Source organism: Dermacentor silvarum, chromosome 2, assembly GCF_013339745.2.
Source record: "Dermacentor silvarum isolate Dsil-2018 chromosome 2, BIME_Dsil_1.4, whole genome shotgun sequence".
NCBI classification, from domain to species: domain Eukaryota; kingdom Metazoa; phylum Arthropoda; class Arachnida; order Ixodida; family Ixodidae; genus Dermacentor; species Dermacentor silvarum.
Genome location: NC_051155.1, coordinates 38,940,796 through 38,967,802, shown reverse-complemented (window position 1 = coordinate 38,967,802; position 27,007 = coordinate 38,940,796). Strand labels below are relative to the sequence as shown.

The 27,007-nt window shown below is 46.0% G+C and overlaps 1 protein-coding gene across 1 annotated transcript in view; it reads left to right on the top strand.

Moving 5' to 3' along the window:
- LOC119439972 (membrane metallo-endopeptidase-like 1) overlaps nucleotides 1-27,007 on the top strand; it is a 306,684-nt gene that overhangs the window by 3,279 nt on the left and 276,398 nt on the right. Inside the window, exon 3 of the mRNA XM_049662691.1 lies at nucleotides 16,803-16,996. Within this exon, the coding sequence (XP_049518648.1) occupies nucleotides 16,803-16,996 (194 nt within the window). The remainder of the gene's footprint in view (nucleotides 1-16,802; nucleotides 16,997-27,007) is intronic.

The window sequence follows — 27,007 nt, the reverse complement described above, 5'->3', positions numbered from 1 at the left end:
GCGAAAGCATGAGAAGTAAAGCGTAGTGCGGCGACGATGGCTACGAGATAGCGCCAGAGTAGCGCACGTCGTCTGGTATATTAGTCAGCGGCGGCAGCTGTGAATTGCGCCCACACGTCACCCACACGCTGGCTCTCGCGATCTCCAGATTAGCGAGGCAGTAGCGCGACAATTCGCTCCATTTGCAGCGTGCCGCACGAGGCAAATTGTCCGCGCCAGCCAATATATAGCGAAATGAAAACACGTATACAGCTGCGCCAAAATTTTGCGTTAGGGAGTATCATGATCGTCCGTGAACTTTTGTTTCTCAATCTCTCCCTATATAGTTCTTGAATTGTGCATATCTACCACAGCCTACATTGTTGGCTTTGACACTGGGGGAAAATATGAACTGCTTCAAAGCCACAACTAATGTCGTTTGTGTAAAAACAGCTTTGTCACGAACGCAGGAACGGGGGTCTCTGAAATGGGATATTTGGGAGATATTGCAATGAATGAAAGGGAAATTGCCGTAGAAACGAGATACTAATAGCCAGAGCTTCAAGGAGAATGAAGTGGCCCTGAAGGAAGACATAGCGATAATGCATGGGTATAAAAGTAATCTCGAAGACCGTACAGTTTTTACTGTTACATTGTGTGGCATGTTCTGTTATCGGACACAATGCTGCGGCTGAAGAACATCATGGCGAACGCACTACGGGAGTCTCTTGAGGTGGACGGACGCAAACTCTAAGCACTACTACTAAGTGGCTGGTTATGAGAAAAGGAAAGGTTGGCGCTATCTTCTGCAGCCCTTGAGGGAGCGCGCCTCAGCCCCAATAAGCACTATTGGATCAGGTACTCATTAGTAAAACAATAAAGAATAAGACTATTATAAAGTGCATTTTATTGCATTTTAGAACGCGTGGTCACGAGCTCAGAGTCCTTGGGGACGCCCCGTCGATCTCATCTTCGCTCGCTCGTCCAAGCGCGGATATATAACACTTCCCCTCTCTAGTGAACCCTTAACGTATCTTAGTCAATTTTATGTTGACATGTTGAGATGTATGGTCGCTCTGCCGTCTTCAGAACATGACCATAGCGACAGCGTGGTATACAATCGGGAACGGCTTGCGACTGTTCAGATCGCGGCGTTCTTTCGGGCGTCCCTGCTTCAGTGGGCAAATCCGGGTACGCATTAGGAGACGAGTCAGAAGCCGTGGGTGCATCTTCTGTTGGATGCTAGGCCCCTGAAGTGAGTGATGGTCTTGTTGTAGTGAAACGGTTGTCTTCGAGTGAGTAATTTCCTGGACAAGAATGGTAGGGTGATTCTTGAACTGCGTTTTCAATCAACGTATATCTCTTTTTATATTATCCACGTGACGCCGGTACCGCCTGCCATCCTGAGTCATCGTTGCAAAGGACCTCTTGCCGCAGTCTTCAACTACTACAGCGGGTAGCCAGGCGGGGTTATTGTTCAGGAAGTTCTTTATCCACACCTTGTCATCTGGAACATAATATTTTCTCATATCGTCCACCCTTCCCCTTTCGGTGTCTTTTCGGGGGAGTAGCGCATCCAGATGAGACGGAAGCTGCCTGCCAAACATTAATTCTGCAGGCGTCTTCTGCGTTGTGGTGTGTGGTGTCATATGCTGCTAATAAAAACCGTGGCAGCCGGCCGGAGAGGCTTCCTACCGTCATTTTCTTGAGCGCCATCTTCGTTTCTGCAACCGTGCGCTCCGCTTGTCCATTTGTGGCCGGGTGGTATGGAGCTGATGGTACGTATTTGATCATGTTCAATTTGAAGAAGTGTTGCATTTGCGACGATACGAATACTGTTCCATTATCAGAAACTATCACTTGCCGTATGCCAAAAGTCGCGAACAGCGATCGTAGCACATCCGTGGCTGCGTAAGTAGACTATGAGGGCACTTGTCTTACTTCTAGCTACTTGGAGAAGGCATCCACTAGGATTAAAAAGCTCTGATTGTTCATCGGCCCTGCAAAATCAACATGAACGATCTTCCATGGTTCACTTGGACGGCGCCATTCCGGAATTACAGCTGCTCGAGCAAGATGGCTGTGCATCTGACATGTCTCACACGACAGCACCGTGGTCTCGATGTCGGCGTCCAATCCAGGCCACCACAGGTGAAAGCGAGCGAAGCGTTTCATCGTAGTCATTCCTGAGTGGTTAGAGTGAAGGAGAGTCAAACATTCCTCTCTAGCCTCTGTAGGAATCACAACCCGTGTGCCCCATAATACGCAACCACGGTGCGTAGAAAGCTCTTGTACCCGACTCTTGTAAGGTTGGAAGTGTATACCTTGCCATGACGCTGTTGATCCTGTTTGCAACCCTTTGTAAACTTGTGAAAGCGTGGAGTCAACCACTGTCAGCCTTGCTATCTCCTCGGCACTCAATGGAGGTTTGCGCAAACCTTCAATCATCGACACGTCACCTGGTTCCGCTAGCTCATCGACATCGGAAGTAAGAGGAAGTCGACTGAGCGAATTCGCAATCTGATGTTTTTTCCCTTCTCGGTACAACAACTCGTAGTCATAGCCTGCTCAGAATTACGCACCAACGAAGCATCCGGGGTGATAACACTTGCTGAATTTGCTTCCTAGGGCACATTATTCCAAGAAGCGGCTTATGGTCAGTCACTATGAATAGATGCCGACCGGCAATATACTGATGGAAATGCGTGACTGAAAACACAATTGCAAGCCCTTCTCTGTCAAGTTGGGAGTAGTTTCTCTCACATTTGCCGAATGTTCTTGACTGCAAACGCTACTGGCAGTTCGTGTCAGTTTCCATCCAACTGCGCAAGAACTGCTCCTAACCCATAAGGCGAAGCATCATAGCTGAGCATCAGTGGGCGAGAGTCGTCGTAATGCGCAAGAACCGTACACTCACGTAGTGCGTCCTTAAGTTTGATGAAAGCGGCTTTGTGCTGGCCTTCCCATTTCCACTTAGCTTCTTTATCCAATAGACGATGAAGAGGCTCGGCGATGGACGCTTTGTCTCGGAGGAACCAGCTATAAAAACTTATCATTCCTAAGAATGACTGTAGCTCAGGCTTGTTTGTTGGTTCTGGCACCCTCGTTATTGCTTCAATCTATTCAGACGTCGGCTCAACTCCCTTAGCGCTCACTTTGTAGCTAAGGAAATTCACTTCGCGTACCTCAAATATGCATTTTTTCTTGTTTGCTTTGAGACCTGCCTGTTGCAAACGCTGCAGAACTGCTTCCAGTCGATCTAGATGCTCTTCATTCGACGCTCTCATGATGAGGATATCGTCTAAATAAGCGCTAACACCGGTTAGTCCAGCGAGCAGAGTATCCATGAAGCGCTGGGATATAGATAGTAAGGCCGAAACGCCGAATGGCAGTCGCTCCACTGCGTACAAGCTTTTAATTATGTTGATAGTCAGCCTCTCCGAAGTGTTCTTGTCGACGTGCAGCTGTTGATAAGCCTGTGTCAAGTCAATCTTTGAAAAGATCTGTCCTCCTCGAAGAGTTGCAAGCAGCTAAGCTGCCGTTAGCAAAAGGTACGCCGTTGGCTTGATTCTTGCGTTTAATGTGCTCCTGTAATCCCCGCACAATCGTAAGGATTCATTCTTCTTCCTCACAATCACCACTGGCGTCGCCCAGTGGTCATCGTGAGGAAGAAGCATGGATTGCAGTGCTTTGACAAAATTCGCAGAGCTGTCACATAGTCTTTCACCGATTCATTAGCGAGCTGGTCTCGTTTCTGGAAGCGATGTCGTCCCAGTAACTCGGAAGGCCGGGGGTCGAAGTGCTGGCTCAGTAACTTGACGATGACCACCAAGTCCACCTCAGAAGGTTTCCGTGGTGCAACCAGGGCCGTAAGCGTCTCGTAGGTTTGCTCACCGCACAGCGTGAGGAGAACCGCTCGCTTCTTGGAAGATTCGACAATGTCGTTGGCTTTATAATAGAACTCCAGGTGCTCTACCCACGATGACCAGTCGGAGCCGGGCACAAATTCTGGTATTTTGCCTTTAGGCATCGTCTTCAAGGAAAACTTGCTTCGCGGGGTCGCGTTCCCTCGTCGCCAGTATTATAAAGTGTCTTTTATTGCATTTTAGAACGCTGCAAGGCGGCTGCGTGGTCACGAGCTCAGAGTCCTTGGGTGCGCCCCTTCGCTCTCCTCGTCTTCGCTCGCTCGTCAAACGCTGATATATAACAAAGACCCTACCCCTACTGGGAACAGAGGGGCACGCGAAGCTTGTCGTACCATCAAAATTGGATGTCGCGTTCCCTGGCCTCGGAGTTCGCTGCCCTTCGTTGACGCTGGGCTTCGGTAAGACAGGATTTGAACGTGGGATCCGCTGCCTGCCGTTGTAACCGAGTCTAGGGTTGGACTGCCTTGAACGCAACAGGATCCGCACAGCGAACGCAAGCGTGCTTCCTGAGGCGTTGACGGTGTTTCTCGTCGAAAGTGGCCTGTCCCGCCACCGACCAAACAACGCGTGGCCTCCCCATCCGTATGACCAGCGTGCACTGAAAAAGAGACCCGTCGCAACGCGCGCGAGGCCCTTTCCTTCCATTCCCTTCTCCCGGCACGCGCCCACTCCTGATTGGGTGTTCCCTTCCCGTGTTACAGGTGCGCGCCTCACGTGTTTCACCTGCGCGAGACGGTTTTTTTTTTTGCGGTCACCCTACAACGGCACTGACACTTGTGAGGCAATACAAGCTTCACTTGATTACCGGGCTTTCCGCTGCTGCCGCATCATGGTGCTGGAGGGTTCATGGAGGAGACACGGTACACGTTAAGGAAAGCTCTGTGCCTGTAGAGAGTATATATTGTTCGAGATAGTTGCCAGGCATGCTTGAGGGAGTACCCAGGGCTTTCAATCGAGAGATCTGGATTAAGCGATTATAGCACGCGCCCCGGACTACGACGTCGCAGGAAATAAAGAACAAACGCCTAAGAGAATACAGGACTCGACAGACCGAGTCTTGGAAGAACCAACACCAAAACGGCATTGGCGGCATTACTTGAAAGGCATTGGCGAGGCGGATACTAATGGGCAGAAGTTGTGCAAATTAATCGTGTGTGAAAGCTTGCACAAACTCAACAGTCTTACTTACACCACAAAGGCAGTAAAAATCGTTGGAGGGCAGAGCGCATAACCAGGGATTCTATGATACGAGAAGGTTTGAAATACCGGACGCTACAGAAGACATCCGGACGTAGTCGGCGAGTCCGCCTAGGAGCATTTACATTCGTGCGTCGGTCACTACCCTACCAAAAAATCCTATTTGATTTCAAACGGGTTTCATCAAATAGGATTATGAAACGGGACCCCGTTTGAACCTGTTTAGTCCAGACCAGTTTGTCCCCGTTTGAACCCGTTTAGCCCAGACCAGTTTGTCCCCGTTTAGCCCACTCCCGTTTGGCCCTGTTCAGTCCTGTCCTGTTTAACCCAGTTCTGTTTACCCCTCTTCGAGCCTATTTATTTCCCTATTTGGGCGAGGTTCTGTTAGACTGGTCCGATGTCACTTAACATAAGTCACTCTTTAAATCTATTTGGTGCACTTATGGATTTGAGATCAGCCTTGAACGATTTTTGTGTGGCCTATGAGTGCGCTTGACATGTATGACCAATAAGAGTATGCAACCTGAAAAACATCGGTAGCACATTTTCATATGTACTACAAGTATGCAAATGTAATTCTTGCAGGTGTACTGCATGCTTTATCATTCGTACTCATCTTACTGCAGTGTTGTGTTGCTTTCATGGTTTGTGCATAAAACAAATGTACAGCAAAGCGCAATTTTAAGTTGGAAAAACGTCGGGTGAAGAGGACTTGTAAAAGAAAGACATAAGTATACTTTACGTATGTTTTTATGTACACCCATTCAAACATGAATACGGAAGCGCTCTAATTTTAAGACGGGGCATGTCGCACATCTGACAAGCATAGTTTATTCGAAATCCTAATCGTGCTCTGACAGAAAACAAGTGGAATGTGTTGCTTTGGTGAGAGCTTGCAGTGCACCTGAAAAACTAAAGAAAAGCCAACAATTTTATTTCAGTTAAGCAACAGGTTCACACAAAGGCAAAAGCAGTTATGTTCACACTGATAAGAATGGGTAAGCATTCAGAACATCGGAGATACTAACAAATCTCATTCAAAGGTAACTGGTTTCAGGCAATTTGGCTACGATTCTAAGGGAACATGCATTACTGTGGTAGAATAAACTGTCACAATTAGCGGGCCACTGAAACAAGTGTTATAATAAAAAAGACAACTTATTTGATTAACAATTGTGTTGAAGCAACAGAAGTAGTACAAGCATAAAATGCACATTTAAAAAGCAGCATGGACACGTCAAGCTAATAAATTACTCGGAAGCTACCGTTCTGCCAGCAAAGTAAATACCGTAGTGGAATAGTGGCTTTAACATCCACCGCGTTTGGCTGGTTTATCCCATATTGATAATTAAGAGACTTAGATGGGCTAGTTGGTTGCTGGCTTGATGGAACATTTTATAATGGTGTTTGTAGTAAATTCTGCTTCATTCTACGCCATGATCTCATTGGTAATCCGGAAAGAGTGTTCCTCTGACCCCTGACAAAGTGCAATGAGCATGAGAAGGTACCGCCTCCTGCTTTTTAACTATTTTGCACGAGAACACTATAATATGGTCGTGCGTCGTCCTGAAGGGAACATCACCTTAGACAACTCTTGCACAGGAGGGTGCTCATTCTGCGTAGAATGAAGCAGAATTTGCCACAAACTTGCGATCTTGCAACTTTTGGAGATATCGCAGCTGCGTACAACGTATGGAAACCTTTGGGTGATAACATTTTCCCTACAGTGTTGCAGTCAATATTTCGAGATATCCGGAGCACAGCACAGAACCATTGCTAGATAAGAGGCCAAATATACATAAAGTCGATACCGAGCCACGAAAAACTTTTCGTGGCTCTGTATCGGGACTTACTGATATGTTGAGATATCAGAGTTTCAGTTCACAAGGGTTCAAGGGATAACCCGGAGTCCTCTACTACAGCATGCTTCATAATCAAATCGTGGTTTTAGCAAAAACTCAAGAATTGATTTTTTTAGAGCAAACAGTATATGCATAAGACCAAATGCTAATATAGAATATGCTGACAGCAGCTACATAAACAAAAATTTCTTACTTTCAAGAAATTGTCAGATGGTCTGAGCAAAGATCTACTAATGCCAAAATTATGGCCATTATTTTTAAATGGCCTATTCTGCAATACCTTCCTTACATTTACCTCAAATTATACGTGCAGTGTACATACATGATGCTAACTACAGCTTCAAAAGATTGGCACTATTCCTTGAAGTAAGTGCATGGTACTTTTTCACACAATTGCAGCAGTTTGTCTTGCGATTGTTAGCCTATGCAAATTAATTTAAAACTTCTTGACGTCCCTGTCCCCTGTACAGGTTCAATAGTCGCATTAAGCCTCCTTTCATCAGTTTTTGTCCACAAAGTCATGCAGATAAAAACGTTACCCTGAGTTTGAACCTGTTAATGCATTCCTTTTCATAATAATGAAATTGTGGTCACTGAAAAAAAAAGCTCAAGCTGCGGAGCAGAAGCAGATTGCAGGGTTACACCATGGCAGCTACACACGTGGACCTTTTCTTTTACTTCAGAAGGAGCTGACTTAACGCATGTTCCAGGGCGCTGGTTACTCTCGCCAGCATATCGTGAAGTATCCTGCAGTGTTGAAGTTCAGTCCTTTGCACAAAACAAGCCAAATGTATAAATGACAGGCTGCGTGACCATGCAAACGATGTGTGGGTCAGTTGGCATTAGTATTGCACTGCTCTCAGTGCAAGTGCACTCATATTTAAAAACCACTTGATTGTGGCAAAATATAAGGACCAGAGTGCTTCAGAGATATGTGAAGATTTCCTTATTCAAATGACAAGGAACCAGTGTGTTAGCTCCCCATCAATAGAATTATTAGACATTGAGACTGCTTATCATCAATGTAAAACAAATTGCGCTAGCCATGCCAAGCGCCCTTTTTGTATTTGTGTCAGCAACATGCATTCAGATTGATCTATTCCAACCCTTTCGTCCTTTGCACCATATCGCTGTGCGAGTAAAAACTGCACTTTTTCTTGGTGAAAGAGTGCTAGTTTAACACATAGACTAGCTCCATGGCAGTTTGCAATAAAGGAGTATAAGCATCTAAGCATCCTCTGGAAAGGTGCCCATAGAGAACAGTGCTAAAAGAGCTCTTTAAAAAAAGAACATGAGTGTATCTGTCATAAAGGCCAACTCTTGTGTCTTTTACTTAACATATTTTTTTCAATACCAATATTGAGGTGCAAGCTCACCATATTATATTACGTTGCCAATGAAGCAAATCACAGTGGTGCTTGACTGTCGTGGGAACAACTCGGATGTGAAGATTGGCACCAATCCGCAGCATAGCATGGTCTGCTTACACTTCATCTCCAGGCCCAGCCATACCTATAGCAGCATTAAAACAAGTGAGGTTAGGGCCATAAGAGAAACAATATAGAAACTGACACTGTGAAGAAAGCAACCTTCATTAGGCATAAACAGTAATAAAATGCAGACATTGTACCCATAGCTAAGTTGACTTTGAGCAACATAGCATGCACAGTAAGACAGATCTGATGTATGAGCCATCTACTTGAAGAGATTACTCGAAAGCCCCTTAAATTCTTGCCGCCTCTCATGCACGGATGGCTGTCTGGCTGAGTAAACCTGGTTTATCCCAGATAGTGTAAGCAAGCGTTGTCACTTGGGGGGGGGGGGCAATCCTAATACTATTGCAGAACATGTATTCTTACAATGGTGTTAATGTTTTTGTAACGCTGGCCATCCTGCAGACCCTGCAACATTATAGCATCGATAAGGCTAATCGCATTACCCAATAAGGCTAACCAATAAGTGTCCCAAGAAGCATAACTCCGGATTTCTACTGAGCAGCATTCTCTACATTTTGACAAACATGCTTCTATAGCTTCAACCCTATTTTCATCAACATAGTACAAGCTTCAAGCATCTGCACAAACTTAATGCAAAAGGGTGCCATTAGGAATACCACAATAGTTTCCTATCCAATTCAGCCTTTAAAATAAACACTGGGAAGTTCATTACTATGCCTAGAACAAATGAAGCTGTTCTGGAATTGAATAAGCCTTTTTCATACATGCGAAAATCACCACCACTATGACTTGCTTATGGGCATTTTGTAGACAAAAAACACCAAGCACAAGAGTTGAAGCTTGGGCAAGTCGGTGACTGTTCATTTTGGTGGTGCTCACCATGAACACATGTGAGGGAAATAAGCGACAGACAGAGAGTGAAAGCGTGCTGTGCTCTATCGCTCTCTGTCTGACCGTGACTTCCTTGGTATGCGTGTACTGTGCATGTTCCTTATCTCTTTAGTATGTGTGCACAGTGAATACCATTGAAAGGAACAGAGAGACGAGATAATGCTACAATGGATACAATGAGCAAGAAACGTGCCTTCTGATGCAGCACATCCTTATGCGACACAATTTTCTGGCAACATCCTAAGCCTGCTATTGCACTGAAAATGGCTTATTCGAGCTGCTGTACAAGACAAGTTTGCTTTTACAGAAGACAGATGACATTTGTTCAATTATTTCGACAAACTTCTGGTTATGCAGTAATGTGAAAAGGTGGCATCATTAAAAGCCACCTTAGTTTTTGTGTAAAAAAATTAAATTACATTATGGGGTTTTACATGCCAGAACCACAGTCTGATCATGAAGCACGCCGTAGTGAGGGACTCCGGAATAATGTGGACCACCTCGGGTTCTTTAACGTGCGCCTAAATCCAAGTACACAGGTGTTTTCGCATTTCACCCCCTTGGAAAGGCAGCCGCCATGGCCACGATTTCGACCCGAGACCTCGTGCTTAGAAGCTCAACGCCACAGCCACTAAGCAACCATGGCAGGTATGCAAAAAAAAAGAAAGCATACAGTCAACTCCACAGATCAGGCTAGGTATAAATAATGAACAGTCAACAAGCTGAACCTTTGCATATTGCTTTGCATAATGGTTGAGGTAAAAACAATTGCCGAAACATTTCAGATGCACTCAACACGATTTGGAGAACACAGCATATGAGAGTTAAAAATGTTGAAAGGGTAATGTTTAGAGTAGTGCTTTACTGCTGCAATGGTTTTTGTAAGTGCGCCAGTGAGCACAGTATGACTGAGGTAGATGCTGAAAATAATAGATCCTCGTTATGACTCTTTAGGGACTGATTTGCATTGTTTGTTACATGCCTCAGGATATTACTTATTTATTTATAAACATACCTCACCGGCTCCAGTTGGAGTATCGCGTGAGGTGGTAGGAAAAAATTTCTGAACTAAAAAGGAGAACATTCAACAAAAGAAGAAAAAAAACATACTCTCACAATGTGGCTGCAAATCAGGCAACTAGCTTATAAAAACAAAGCAATTAGAAACATTTTCATAGTGGTAGTGCTTTAGGAGACAGAATGTTAAATTCTGAGCTTCGAACACTTTCAGCCACCTTTTGTGGCCTTTTGTTCTGAAGTCCCTTTCGCTCTAGTATTATGGGAATCAATAACCCCGCTCCCCCCAAATTTTTTTAAATGTAATACACAATTAGGACAACTTACGGAAATATTATTAAGAACACAGAATTTGCTCATGCACGTATCTTAGAAGAGAGAGATGCGGAAGTCTACAAGAATGCGTAATAACAAAGGTAACCAAAGCCCTGCTGCTTTTGTCGGGCAAATCATAGCAAGACATGAAATGATATGCGTGCCTCACAAGATGGTCCCTAAAAAAATGTCACAATGCAGTCAGTAGGGAGCACATCATGCATTTCTACAATAGCCTCCAATTACATATAACTCAAAGGAGGCTACTTAAATGAATTGATTAAACTGAAGGTAGGCCAGATTCAAAATATGCGATTCAAGTAGACCGAAACTGCAAGTTATGAATATGGCATATTCATAGCAACAGTGCTGTACATTATGTCATACATGGCAACCTGTGAAGTTTATATTTTGTAAACATTTTGCAGACAAATATTTTTTATTGGCGAGATAGCACACATTTTTTAAAGCTTCCTCTCAGCACCCACACTATTGCATTGATTCACACATAATTAACCATTATTTAACTTGAGATATAGCACACAAAGCAGCAGCGAACTTGAAACACCAGAACTGACAACACTGTTTTATATCACAGAGCGCATTTTCAGTGTTCTTGCTGCTGCTGATTTAGCCTGTTTAAGGAATTTATCTGAACAAACTGGCCTAAAGCAAGTGCCCCCTCTGGTATACTCGTTAGAGATCTTCACAAAAAATTCAGGAGAGTTGACAGGTATGAATTATACCAACAAAACCTACAGCTTGTGTAAGTGGCAGGGACCGTTTTGTACACACCTTGTCGCAGCATGCAGATCAGATGCTTTGCCGTGCCGTTCCAGCTGCAGAAATGTCTTAGGTTCCTAGGCGGTGTAGAGATGCCTCTGGTTCACGAAATCTTGACATCCCTAAACAATAATAAATGTTCAATTTACTGTAATCCCTGCTGAAACTGCAAGCTTGCGAGTTAACAATATCATGTTACATTCTGAAAAGTCTCATACAACCTACACGAAGCTGCATCTGGTTGTGCAAACGTGTGATTGTTACATCACGGGTGGTTATTTAACATGAAATGAAACTGCAGCAAACATAAATCTACTATCAAAAGCTTCACACAAACGCACATCTGTAGTAAGTGAAATGTGAATTGTACTACGAAGAAAATTCCTTAGCACGTGAAAAGTGTTCCATAATCGAATTTCTTTATGTGGTGGAACAAAGCATTGTCGCGAAGGACGATGCACTGGTAATTACAAGAACAAACGCCCTATTTTTCAGTAGAAAAAAAAATTCGATGAAAAAGAAACACTGCTGTTGTAATCTCCGTTTCTCTGAAATAATCAAACACTTACAAACACACGAAAACACACAGGACACCCAACACAAGAAATACAGCCTGCCTGGCGACACTATATGTAAGAGAATTCGCATACAAGCTAAAATCTGGCCATGCGTCTGACACAATCTAGTACCATCTCGCGCTGCCGTTAGCTGACGTACAGCCTCCCGCATTTTTAACTATATCGCACCAGCATACTATGAAATGGGCGCGCGTCGTCCTGAGAAGAGCAGCTTAGCAGATGACGCTTGCGCTGGAGAGTTCTTTATGCGCGTCTGTTTACTTTTGTCGGTCTCGCTAAGTGTCGCCGTCGAAGGCGCTAAAATGACCCATGATCGACGCTCGCGCAATATAGTTACAAATGCGGAAGGCTGTACTTCTAGAAATACCTATACAGAAATTATGTACACAAGCAGTAACTTTCCTGGTTGAATTCTTTCTTTACCATTCAGGTCAAACAATCACCGGCGCTAGCATAGGTTATAGCAGAAAGCAAATACATGATAACGCTCCTGGCAACGTCCAATTAGTTTCAGGAGATTTTTCGCGAAAGTGTTCGCTAAATGTGCACTGCGACATGAACAAAGAACATTCGAAAAAACACATTTATCATTGTGGTCGCTTTAATAATCATCTCGTGATCCGTATAACAATTCACACTTCACGAACCACTGACTACAAAACTGCGCGCAAGCGCCGGACTTACCTTTCTAGGCGTAGTCGGCAAACGCTCCTTCATGTCAGGTCCCGGCGTCGACTGCACGACGATCCTTCCGACGTAAACACTGTTGAATTGCGGACGAACTACAGCACGTAATACCTCAACAAATTCTTCCGTGCACTGTGATCCGATGCGATATTATCAGAGGCTTTTTCATGAGCCGGGAACAAAGAAAGCGCGAGCGGGCCATACGATAATCGACATCGGCTAACCACACGAAAGATGCTGCGAGCTACGTTACGCGGTCCCAGGGGCTAAGTGATCATCAAAGCACACAAGGGGCACGACATTTTCTCTCGGCACAGCGTGCACACGATTAAACATCCACATCGACCTGCCTCAATGCAGCGCGCACGCACAGCAACAGGGAGCAACAGCAGAACACGGGAAAATAAAATACCATCTGTTATTTTACCGGTCATGCCCCTGGGGCAGTGGCAGCGCCTCCTGGGGGCCCCGAAAGCGACGTGGCAATAGTAAAGAAGGCATTGGACGTAGTTTGGAAGTCGGGCTCTGTGGCCTAGTGGTTACGACGTTTGCCTTGAGATCTGGGGTACGCAGGTTTGAATCCCGCTTCGGCTTTTTTTTTTTGTATTAACCATTTTCTTTTTTTCCCCTCTCTGACGGCGCGGTCGGTTGTGCCTCGGAGCCGGGCGCCTAGGCGAAGCGGCTGTCGTTATGGTGTTGCGGAGCGCTCGCGCGTGTGTACCAATTTCAAATCGAATTTTACCGTAAATCTGTTCAAGCATTAAATGACATGGTATGACTTCATCCAGTACGACAGCTACAAAGGTCCCGTTCTAGCCAGTTTTTGTGCCGAGTAGGCTCCTGTGTAGACCTTTTTGGTGCTAGTGGGACCAGTATGAGCCAGTTTAACTGGTTTAAGTACCAAACGGGTCCCCTGTTTAGACCCATTGCTGTGTCGGAGATTCCTGTTTAAACTTGTGGTCGGGCCAAATAGGCCCCTGTTTGGTGCCAGTGCCCGGTATGAACCAGTTTGTTCGCTGAACGGGGTCCCTGTTTAGACCTATTTGTGTGTGTGTGTGGGGAGGGGGGGGGGGGCTGTTTAAACCTATTTGCAAGCCAAACAGGACCCCGTTCAGACACGTTTGTGTGTAAACGGGTCCTGTTTACACCTGCTTGTTGCCAAACAAGGTGCCTGTTAAAACCAGTTTAAACCTGTATAACCCTGTTTGAATTTAAATAGGATTTTTTAGTAGGGTAAGGCCCTTCTCCGCCTGAAATGGTGCCCCTATAACAAAGAAGTTCTTCGGTTCTTCGGTGAGCTGGGGTTTAAAGCAGCCTATGAATATATGTCCACTCAGTGGCGGCACAAGGTTTACAAAAATTGCTGTTCTTCGATCATTTAGGGAGAGGTTCCGAAGTCAACTGCAGGAGCCGAAGTTGGCAGGCGAAAAACTAAACACTATGGCCAGGCAGAGGTTGAGATGTAAAATTGCATGATATTATGAGGGGCATGAAAAAAAAACTGGTTTCTTTCAAGTTTTTTTTCAGAAAATTGCGAAAAATAAACAAAGACGATTGCCCACAGAGCTACGAAAACCCCAACACATTTATTTGTTTAACAATGCAAAGAATATAATTGTCACAATATTGCATCACGAAAGTACCAGCAGAGATTACAGATTCACAATCTAGGCACGATTTCACGTCAAGGCATTGATTTAACATCGAAGCGCCAAGACCGACATTTGTATCCATGTTTGTCGGATTCATTCCCGCGTCACGCGTCAACTCTTCGCTGTGCAGCGGACGAAGCCTTCCGGACATTCAGGTTCGAGTGCGCGTAGACAAGATTTTGCACACGATCCCCTGCGAGCTTTTTGCGTAGCTTGGTGTGCACATTTGCAAACTCGGACCAGTTCTTTCACAAGCCGCAGAAGAATGGGGCAACTTTCAGAACGCGACAGGCAAGGGTGCTCAAGGATTGGTTAAAGCAAAGTCTTCGCCACCGCGTGGATGGATCCATGTGCTTCGCAGACTCCCAAACTCCTTCTTTTCGCCAAATTTCCTTGCAAAACGTTTTAAAAGAAACTTCTGCGGGTAAGCTCTGTTTCTGTGTTTTTTTTTCATTTTTATCCTGGTTGAAAAAAAAAACACGAAAGAAAGAAACAGCTTTTTTCCGACATTTCCAATGTTTTTTTTGTTTTTTTTTTGAAGTGCTTACATATCTAGGCAGAGGCGCCCAGTGTCACCACTTAGTCTCTAGAGTCAGTACAAGAGTATGTTTATATAGGTTAATTACTCAGAGGGCACACTGATCATGAGAAGTAAATTTACAGAATAAAAATGCATTGGAGTGCATACTGCTGGCATTACCAAATGCAAACTGGGAGCTTAATGCTCTCGCTGAAAATGAAAGTGCACAACGTGCTAATATATTGGTGACAAAATTGGGATTAACAAGCTCTATAACTAGTTAGGGACCGCGCAAGGAAGGATGGAACGAACAATGTTAGCCTTAACGTTAAGAGACAGGAAAAGATCACTTTGGGTGAGAGAGCAAACAAGGATAGTCGATATTCTATTTGACAAAACAGAAGAAGTCGATAATCTATTTGACAGGAGAGAAGAAGTGTGGCAGATCCAACAAGGTGGAATCTTCTTATATACAGCGAAACTTTGTTGAAGTACATAAAGAGTCGAAGCACGAGTACATCTACGCGCGCACACGCGCGCACACCCACACACACAAGCACGGGCATACACAATTTATTCCGAGCCTTTTCTTACGCAGTGTTTCTGACTACTATAGTGAGTACGACCGAGTCTTTGAACGGGTGATGATTTCAGAGGAAGCATGTGCATATCTACGTAGCACAATTCGAATCCATTTTATCAGCAAGAAGCATTTGCTTCCTCATTACCGTGCAGCTGGGGATGCGCCAAGGCCAGCTTTCTGTTTTTTGTATTGCCCACGTATACGGCCAGCGCCTCCGCTACCGCGGATGCACGGAGGCGAGCGTCATCCGTGGTGGTGCAAGAAACCCAGCAGCGCGTGTGGCGCACGTACTCGGCTGCAATAGGTCCGGTAGGAGAACGACGTGCATTACCAACGCCATCTTCCAACTAAATGCAAGAAAATGACGATTTGCCAGCAAGATCAGCAAGATCATGCTTTCAGCAAAGACGGAATTTAGCTAGACCCACATAAGACTGCCGCCGTGCTCAAGTTTCCTCGACCCTGCAACCAGAAAGAACTTCGCAGTTTTCCTGCCCTTGCGTCGTACTTGAAGCGATTGGTACGCGACTTCGTGACTACTTCGACTCCTCTTTACAGCCGTCTGACTTCCGACAATTCCTTTTTGTGTCTGATGACTCCAACGTAGTCTTTGACAATTTCAATCACGCCCTCACCTCAAGCGCAATCCTGCGTACTTCGATGAGAACGCCCCGACCATCCTTCGTGCTTATGCTTGTGGCCACGGCATCGACGCCGCTCCCATAGAACGTAATGCCACCGCATGAAGAACATGCCACCGCTGAAGAATACGTGCTAAATAAAAGTGTTTTTCCTAGCGTGAAAGAAGCCCGCAAATGCACGCAAAGTGCCTCGAGCGGCCAGTCGCGCGGCAATTCTACGTGTACTCGCGGGCTTCTTTCACACTCGAGAAAACGCATTTATGTAGCACGTATTGAGCAACAGAGAGCTGTATCGGGAGCTTTTCATGTTGCTCTACAACTTTGTCATTGACACTTTGATAATTAGGACAGTACTTTACTAGTTAGATTATTAATACAATTAGCTAATTAAAAATCAGTAACGAAAAAATTACTGGCGGCTACTCCACTGTACTGGAAACATTACGCACTAGGTTTGCTTCGCGTAACGTCGTTCCTCTTTTTTTTATCGTGCTGCATGATAGCTGGGACACCATGTATATCAATAACTTTTCCGAACCAGCAGGTTAACCATACTTAGGGCTTCCATGTTATGTGTGTGCCTCAGTGCGATGCTTTTCCTACGAAATACTAAAGCAGTGGTTCATGTATCAAGGCCTTTGAAATCACTAAACTACTTAGTTTACTCTGACACACTCATCTCAATGGTCTTACCATTATATTTAAATTTTTCAGACAAGAATGATACTCCTGGTGATTTCGCCAATGTTCTAAAGGAATATGGATATACTACCTGGCCAATAAATAGCACAAAGAATGGCGATCCTGGATGGAATCTTACGGATTTCTTTAACCATTCTGGAATTAACGTACTCTTTAATTTGGCGGTAATTACAGACCCCAAAAACGCCTCGAACTTCATTATTAGGGTAATTGAAAATTTTCTTTTTATTGTGCTTTTCATGTTTACTGTTCAACGTGCATTTTAGACTGTCGTGGGGTGTAATTTTAACGCAGTTATAGGCTAACTGTTATAAGCGGTCTTTAAACCAGAAACGTAATTTCGGCGAATTCATGACACTTTTTGGTTACACTACTTTATTTCTATGAGTGCGTTGTCGTCATTGTCACGTTGTGCAGTTTTGATATTAAAAACTGAATCGCAACGATACTGCGGTAAATGTCTTTATAACGAGCTCAAAGCAACATTGGCCTCAGCTGCTCCAGTGAGTTCTGTACAGTATGTATCAGTAATTATTCTTACCACAAATAGCAATAAAATGAGCTACAGGCAGCGCGAAATGTGCCGCGTAAAGCGAGATATAGGTCGACCCTTTAATTCTAAGTGAAAAAAAGTGAAAAACCACAACCGCAAGAAATCACCGAAAGAGGTTTATTTCCACAATAGGCACTGCCACCGGTAGCAAGCTTGCACACGGCTCCGCACTTAATCCGCAGATGCGTCCTCAAGTTGTCGATGCATTGCACGACGCCCACGATGTGACGTTTTACGTGGGTTGCAGCTGGACGGGTTTCCTCCTTTGTGCCCGCTGATAAACGTTTTTCAGATAAGCCGGACTTGCGCTGAGCGGCCATGTTGCCGTTTGCTTCAGCGAAGTCGAGAGCTTTAATGATGAACGACATTGAAACCTGTCTTCTCCTGCCGCTGTTCATCGCTCACGAAATAATAAACAAATAACGAATCACAAACGATGTAGATCTGAAAAAGTCTTAACAAAATGGCACAGCGGCAATAATGAAAAATGCCACCAAACACATTTAGGTACGAACACGGCTTTAGTTAGGCGTTTGGCAACGTGTACGACATTGTTTGCCAGACGACGGCTCAAATTCTGCTCAAGACTGCGATATGAGACGAGCGATGACTTTAGCAAACTTTTTTTTTTCTACAAGGTATATCGACTAATATACAGGTTTTACGCTACTTACTGTCATGTAATAGAGGAACGAAAGGCCTCTGCACGGAAGCAGCCATTTTAAATTGAGATAACTAACCACGACAAAGCACAGTTTAGAGGCTGCTCATCATGTAATTTAGTCAATTCGATGCAAAGGTATATTCATATGATTACAGCGAATGAGTCATCACAATTCATGGCATATATTGTAACAATACCACACCTTAAAGAAAGTTCGAGCCGGCAATTTTGATCTCCCAGATTACTGAGAACATCACACGCTGTGGAGAACTACCGTGCTACTGTTCATCTAATCGAATTAGTTGCTAATTTAGGGACCTCGCCATTGTTCGTATTCGCCTTACGTGATATTCCCAGTAGCAGTTCCTTTACGGAAATATCATATTTAACCTGTATATGTTTTGTATATTGGCACGCAGAAACCTATCAGCGTACATATAAGACGAGATATTGCATAAATGTCTGCATGCAAAGCTTTACATTGCCATATCAGGGTCCACATAAGCGATAGACTTTCCAATACGACTGTACATAAGCCCATATAACTTTATATAAAGGCTCATATAAGGCAAGTACTGTCTTATATGACGGCAAGTACGGACTTATAATTGCCTTATAAGAGTGTAGTATAACCTCATATGGCGATATTTGTGTGCATTTGAAAGTTCACGTTGCCATGTAAGGTATAGGTAATATCTGGTCATATATGAATGCAAGTGCGGGATTTTTATTATCAATATGAGTGATCCGAATATCATGTGTATACATATGAGACTGTCAGGGCTTGTTACCCGTTCGCCGTCGGCGCGAAGTCGTCGACGGGGTATACAAGCTGGTTGGTCGTTCCGTACTCAAGCGATCATCCGGAGTATAGAAAAAAAAAGATATTATCGAATGACAATGATACACAAATTAATAAAATAAAATAATAAAAAAATGACACAAGAGAAACTAACACATACGAATTTAATATAGCTGAATGATGACAAGAAAGAAACATGACGAGAAATTAACAGTAGATATAAAAATGAAACAGGGCGCGGATCAAGCACACAAGAATACGCTTAACAGTAGCTCACTAAAACAAAGTTAAATAAACGAAGTTCAAAAGAAAACTAACGGTGTCATACGCGTGGCCGGGCAGCAGCAGCAAGTCCATAAACCGTGAAGTCGGCGTGCAGAGCTTGCTCGAAGAATGCCTGCGAGACGATCTTGTTGAGGTGGATGCCGACAAGCACAGAAGCAACAGCCGCAGCCATCCACACGGCGCCATATTGTCGGACAATACATACGCTGCTAGCAATTTGTGGACACGGTACAGAGACATCTCGTATCGCAGGGTTTCCGGAAAGCACTTGACTCCGCCCGTCTCAGCGACCCACTCAATGCACGCGCGGGGCAGAGAACACACAGGAATTCGTAAAAAGCACTCTCGGGGCCTGTGTCTAGGTCGCGCCCACAAAAAAAAAAAAAAAAAAAAACTAAATGCCACTTTTTTCAGCCGCTTGACCAAATGACTGGCAATACCCGCCTTGCAGGGCTGTTTCTATGTCCACGACGTGTTCGCGCCCGTTGATCGGTGCGTCGATGACTCGAAACTATGCCGCACTGTGACACTGCCCCCAAATTCGTAATATTATATCATAATATTCAGTTGCACGAGTGGCATTTTCGAGAAAAGAAAACAAGAAAAAGAACACCGTTCCATTCATACATAACATTTTACATACAATATACAACGCGTACTGTACAAAAAAAATTAATCGAACAGAACACTACACTTCTATGTATACAACACCAAAATCCTTAATATTAACTGCAGAATGACCATAAATAAATGATAACTGTAATATCATATGCAGCACAAACGCCTTGAACAGTCTGTTCGTACTCTACATCCGTTATTAGCGCACGTATTAGTGCCACTGAGAGCCTCGTTGACTTCAGTGATGCACTATCAGAGTCGCTCTCATTTTGCAGTCAAAACTCTTACTTGCTCCTTACGCATTAAAAAAAAATTGTGCAAACTAAGCCCCTTAGGACTACAAGGAGATTCACGCTTATTTATGAGTACTTCCCCGCACTAAATGAAACTAAAAATGCGGCCGTCTTCTAAATACACGTGGGAGACACACACCAACGCTTTGCTTCTTTGTGTCCGCGCAATACACGCTTTAAAGGAACGGTACAAACACTTTATAAAAAGGTTAAGTTACACAACCGCTCCTTGAAATAAAGCGCCTTACTATCAAGAAAAAATCTCGCGAACACTTCCGTAAAGTAACTGATACTCGAGCACGCCATTACAAAATTCAAACAAGTAACCTGGGCTTAACGTTGCAAGACTATCTCACCCAAAAAGAAGCCTACCTGCTAAAAAAAGAACGACATATTGAGAAAACAAAGTTTCAAAAATTTATGCACGCGCAAGCCAGCTCTTTCAGAATATCGGAGAGCTTCTAAAACAAATTAAACAAGCTCTACGCTTGCTTATTGAAACCATCTCTAGTATCGGAGATCTCCAAACGTTTAACCAAACACTGAAAATAAAGACACAAATAACCTGTTTATATAAAACCTGTATTACCGCTTTTCATTCCGAATATCCTACGGTTGCGTCATATCCCTAAGCCGTACTCCAGGGGGGCGTGGTCTGAAAGCTTATTTTGTAAACGAGAGAATACAAAGGGTACGTAGGTCATTCTCCTCGCCGCCGATTCCCGATACTTTACAAAAACGTAACATGCCTTCTAGCCATCGCACTGCGACTTCATTGCCGCGTATGAAAAATTCGCGTCGCGTTACCGGCTCGCTCTCTTGTGCCATGCCTAGCACACCTTGCAAAGAACCGAACGAGGGGGAACATAATTGCCCCCTTGCTTTTGACCTCCTCCGCGCCGAACAGCCCTTGCTTTCTTCTTTACCCGGCGGCTCGGACGCGCTCTTACTGGAAACATTCCAATCGACAAACGAGCCTTTCGAACTCCTTGACTGCGCTCCCCACCGGGTTTAGCGCATTTTCCGCATTTTTCCTTATTCCGGACAAATGTATCCCAAATTTAGTGGTTGCAAACGGGGCTATGCCTCACTCTGCATTGGGAGATAGTCATCCACAGCGTGAACTTTGTGGACCCCATCACGGCCGTTCACGCGCAAAAAGTAGAAAGTTATTGTCAAAAAAATTACCCCATCTTCCCGTAAGGGAACCCTGAGTAGCATGCGAAGCAGCCATGGGGTCGACTCGAAGTTCGGGATCGGCCTGTCGCTGCTGCCGTTTCGTGGCAGCGGCTCGAGCCCTCTTATCCGCGGCGCTGTCCACGGCGCTCACACTGGTGTTGACGCTGGCGCTGTCCGTGGCACTCATCGCGGCGGCGGCGTTTCGGGAGGAGAATGAGAGGAGCGGAGCGCGCGCGCGCGTCATTACACCGTGAGCTACAGTGGCGCCCCCCAGCGGAGTATGCAGCGCCTACCGTCGCGCCTCCAACCTAAGCTGCTTCGCTATATCGCGCGCGGAGCCGCTGGTGTTGCCATTCGTTGCGCAATCCGGAGAGGAGAGGAGCGTCGGAGAGGAGGAATGCCGAGAGGAGAGGAGATGAGACAAGGAGAGGAGGGGGAGGAGGATGCGCATGCGCAGTGCGAGTGTGGACGCCGCACGGCGGACGGATGGAGGGAGGAAGAGAGAGAGAGTGACATAGCCCCGACCGTAAACTGCTTCGCATCTAAAAGTGAAGCGCCACCTCGTCAGCGATGGGTACAGGGTAACTACACCGATGCTGTAGTCCCACCTGGGATGGATGTGGTGGCACTCAACGGCCACGTGTGTTACAAAGACACTTTCTTGCGTTGGTTAGAAGCCACGGATCGCTCGGTCTACCCAGTTTACTCTTTCCTGCGGTTGTTAGAAGTCATCGCTCGGCGCTAGCCAGTGTGAAGGGGCATCACAAAGTAAAAGAAAATAAAGCGTAGTTTTCTGACCCTTGTATGGGTGGTTTCCTGCAATACCTGTGCTACACGGGCAAAGTAAAGTGCACTTTGAGAGAGTGCACTTCAGCACGCTGCTACATGAGAAAGAAAAGTGTTCTTTCCAACTGAGCGCAATGGCCACCAGGAGTCAGATGGGAAAGCATATATTTGTTAATATAAAAATATGTGCACAAAAACAGTTTATTATTGTTAGAAACAACATTTCCAATCAAGCTTTGCAAGCGCCGGCAACGATAGTAACTTGACCAGCAACAGTCAAAACGGCTCGATCCGCCAAACAACTGCGCAGCCATTACCCGGCGTGGTCATGAACAGCCCGAGAGCGAGAGTAGTTTTTTGCTGTTCTTGTTTTCTTTCGGTGTGGCAGACTTTATTATCTTGTAAAGTTAGCAATTTAAAACAATGTAATTAAAAATTATTGCTGACTTTCTTTTCAATAATACTTTACTTATTTTTTACTCATTGCTAGCGAGGCTAAACACTTCGTCACACTCACTAACACACTCACATTGTCACTAAGCGTTTCCGTGTAGCAGCCTGCGAATGACACTAGCCGCGAATTGCACTCGCTCAAAGTGCACTTTACTTTGCCCGTGTAGCACGGGAATTAACATGGTAAGCGCGCGGCAAATCACTTATGCGCTAGCCGAAGCGCACTTCGTCTCGCAGCTGGGGCAGCTGGGGTGCCTCGAAGCGTGCCTACTCGCAGCCTTTCTTTAGCACGAGCAACGAGCGTTCTGTTAAACGTCCAGTCTGAAAACCAGGCGCACACCAATATGTCCTCGGAAATGGGAGCGGAAGCACGTAGTGAGCCGCACCAATCCAATCCAGAGGAAAGAGAAGGAGCAACGAGCGATCTGTTGAAAGCCCAGTGAGAAAATCAAGCGCACACCAATCGGTGCTCGGAAATTCTAGCGCAAACACGTAGCCAGCTGCGCCAATCGAATCCAGAGAAAAAAAGAGGAGGGCGAGCGTCCCCTCGTGGTTTAATGCGAAACGTATTAAACTACAAATTGGTCTAATACACATTCAGTGTACATCTTGTAAACTTTAAAATGCTTACAACCCACAATAATGTGAGTAATATTATTGTACTAAATGCATTTATTTTATAACTTGCTTGTTCCTGTAATGCACTCGGTGGAACTACGAACAAGTGAAAGAAGGCACGACCATGCACCGACCGCATGATCACGTGAGCCCCAGTTTGTCGACCGCCCATATGGCAACGCCCAAGAGATGATAGCCACCTACAGTGAATCTAGATAAATCAATGAAACTGGAGGCGTGCCGATGGACAAACGCTGTCTTGTTACCATTAGTTCTTTTATCTTGGGGCGTCGCTAGAGCTCGTGAAGATCCCGAGTTTCGGCAAACTCGGCGCATCCTGCATAACACCCCTCGGGTGCTATGCAGGATACGTCGAGTTTTTTGTTCGCGCGAGTTTTACCCGAGTTTGCTCGATGGCAGTCAGTGAACGGAGATAGCAAGGAACGTGCAATAACAGCCGGCAAAAAGAAATGTCGAGATAAAGCAGCGTATGACAACATGGGCGCACCCTGCGCGGCACAGTGCTTCCGCGCTTGAAGCACAGAGGACTGCGCAACAAAACGCGCCAGCGACTCGTATTGTTATCAACGTATTATCGCAATTTAGCAATACCGTCACTGTCCCGCTCTCTATCTGCACACTTGCCGTGAGCCGCTTGCCACGCCTTTTTCTGGTGCGTCAAGGGCGTGCCACCTCTTTCGGGCATTATCTTTACATCCTCCGTCGAATGCGAACAGGGCACATGCGGTGATTCTTGCACCTACACTTTCCCTCAATCGAATACCTTGAAATACAGCAAATAAGATAACAAGCATTTTATTTCTTAAAGTATGGCTTTTTTGTTTTCAATGATATAAATTTGTGCTAACATATGAAGATCGAGTGAACTATAAAATTTTGCACATTTTTGCAGCGAGTGGCGACAGTGAGGCGAATGCTTACACGCGGATACATTCTAGAGGGTCGCAAGCACGAGGAAGTTCACACGGTGAGCAGTCGCCAGGGGCGCTGCAGTGTCATTCTCGATAAAGTCGATGCGATAATGACGCATAAAGTTAGTCATGGCAATGATCTGTCCATTCCCTGTCTATTAGGGGAATGGCAACGCAGCGCTGCAGCATGGCTGTTCACCGCAGGTGCTTTCACTAAGGCGGCTATTAAGGCCACCGCTTTACCAACTGAAACGACACTCTAGCCATAGAGACGGGAGCAACGGCTATCACGGCAAAATTGCTGTGCGGTATTCTAGGTTCCGTAGTGACGCAGCACGGTGAAAATGCATCGGTTTATCTACGTGCGCGAAGTGTCCGCGATGCATTGCGAAGAAGAGCGTGCTGCCCAGCGACACAAATCATCTCTTGTCATCGCTTGCCCAGTGAAGGTGCTTCCGTGTGCATGTCCGCAGAATATGAGTGTGTTGTGCACTCCTATGTCCTTGTCTATTGCCTCCGCTGCTGAGCTAACAGCGATCGCAGTTGATATCGTAACGACAGCGCAGCAATCGCATTTTGGCAGGTGAGCGCTTTTGTGTGCAGTTAGGAAATTATACTTCGAACGCAGGAAGGTGTTGCAATTGTTTAGTGTGTCATGCTTGTGACGAAGAAATCCCATCGAAATGGGTGTGTTTGCGCTGACCGCTGATCGTGTTCGCGAAACTGCGGCTCCGATACATCACTGATGACAGAGTACCCATTTCAAATGACAGCTGCGATACGTTCTCGTTGGACTTCTTCTTTCTAGGGTTTTACGTGCCAAAACAAGTTCTGATTATGAGGCATGCCGTAGTGGAGGGCTCCGGAATAATTTTGACCACCTGGGGTTCTTTAACGTGCACTACAACGCAAGCACACGGGCGCTTTTGCATTTCGCCTCCTTCGAAATGCGGCCGCCGGGGCCGGCATTCGATCCCGCGACCTCGTGCTCAGCAGCGCAACGCCTTAGCTGACTGAGCCACCCCGGCGGGTAAGTTCTCGTTGGCAAACACTACGCACTGCTCTGGATAGTCGTCCACCACGGTGAATCGACGCCGTGCAAGCAGCTACGGTGACGTGCCCATAATTATTTGCTGTGTGCTTCGTCGCCACAATGCCTGCAATGAACCGTGTTGTGGGCGATCACAGCCCAAGAAGATATATGCATAAGCCAGTGAAAGTCGACACTTTTTTTTTCATAGTGGTGCTCAGTACACCACCGATGACAGTGCGTTGTGCGTGTTTTATTTCGCCGGTCAAGATTGCTAATGTCTCTCAGTTCCGAACCACGTCACAGTTGCCGAAAATTAAGTTGGGCGTGGCCTAACCGGGGTGGGCGCGCATAAGGGTTACATGACTCGCGCGGGGCGTGACCTATGTTGTTGATTGAAAAGGGAACTCGTGCCAAACTCGCACATCGCGAAACCCCCCTCGACTTGAACTCGTGAATATGGCGGTGGCAGCAGCAGCCTGTGTCATCGCATCCAGCGGCAGTAAGCGTCAATATGACCGTCTGGACCCGTTCACCTACATGACCGACGCAGTGTTTCAGCGTCATTTTTGCCTTTCCAAAACGTCAGTGCGCTGGCTGTGACGAGTTAGGCGAAGGCCCTCGTCTGCGGAGACAGCGTGGTGGGCAAATTATGCTTTCCGAGCACAGAGTGGTGTGACTATTGGCTGCGGAGGAAAAGTTCGTGCGATCGCTTCGGCTCTCTGCTGTTTCAAGCGCTGCTAGTCCACCGCACCCCAGCCTCAGGCCATTTCCGGCGTCGTCATCAGAGTACTGGGGCACCTACTAGCACCTGGTGTTCAACCCGGACCAAGCTACCTGCGCAGGTGAAGTGGTCACATTATATTGGAAGACTCAGAATGGACGCCGGGCTGCCTTCCGGTGCAATAGGTGCCGAAATCGGTTTTCGCAGTTGCACGGTACCGTTGCACTGCATGGGCAGAGAGGCGAATGAAGTGACATCCCCAACATGGACCGCCTCGGACGTCCGGACGACCACCTCTCCAGGCGGCAAATGATTTGGCTCACGTACTGCGTGAGCAAAAGCGTTGATATGGCTGTTGAAGTAGATGACCGGTGATTGTTTCCTCTATCAGAGCACGTCATCGCCGACTGGAGGAACTACCCCCATAAGGTCGCGAGGGAGGAGCTGCTGGCGCGACTTCCACTCGGTGGCTCCATGTAGATAGCGCAAATTGACGAGTGCATTCTTCGCGGCGAGCAAAAGTACAATCGAGGCCACCTAATGACGGGTGACAACTTTCCACCGAGCTGCCAAAATTACGGCGGTGTTAAAGATGGTGGCTCTTTGGTCTTCGGCATGTTCTGCGCGACTAGAGGGGTGCTGTGACTTTCAAGGTCGGCCGACGAAAGGCGGCGACGCTAGGCGCCATTATTGCAGCCAATGTTCAACCGGGGACCATTATTCATAGTGACGAATTGGCCGCAAAGAAATGTATCCCAAATTTAGTGGATGCTAACGGGGCTATGCATCAATCTTCATTAGGAGAAAGTGAACCACAGCGTGAACATTGGGACCCCAACGCGGGCGTTCACACCAAAAAATATAAAGTTATTGTCAAAGAGTGAAGCGCCACCTCGTGAGTGATGCGTACGGGTTAACTGCACCGATGCTGGAGTCCCACCTGGGATGGATGTGGTGGCACTCAACGGCCACATGCGCTGCAAGGACCCTTTCTTGCGTTTCTAAGAAGCCACGGATCGCGAGTAGGGTGCCTCAATGCGCGTGCGCGCATTGAGAGTAGGGTGCCTCAATGCGCGTGCGCGCATTGAGGCATCCTACTCGCAGCCTTTCTTTAGCGCGAGCAATGAGCAATCTGTTAAAAGCCCAGTGTGATACCAGGCGCACACCAATCTGTGCTCGTAAATGCGAGCGCAAGCACGTAGCGAGCCGCCCCAATCGAATCCAAAGAAAATAAAAAGGAGGGCTAGCGTCCCCTCGTGGTATAGCGCGAAACGTATTAA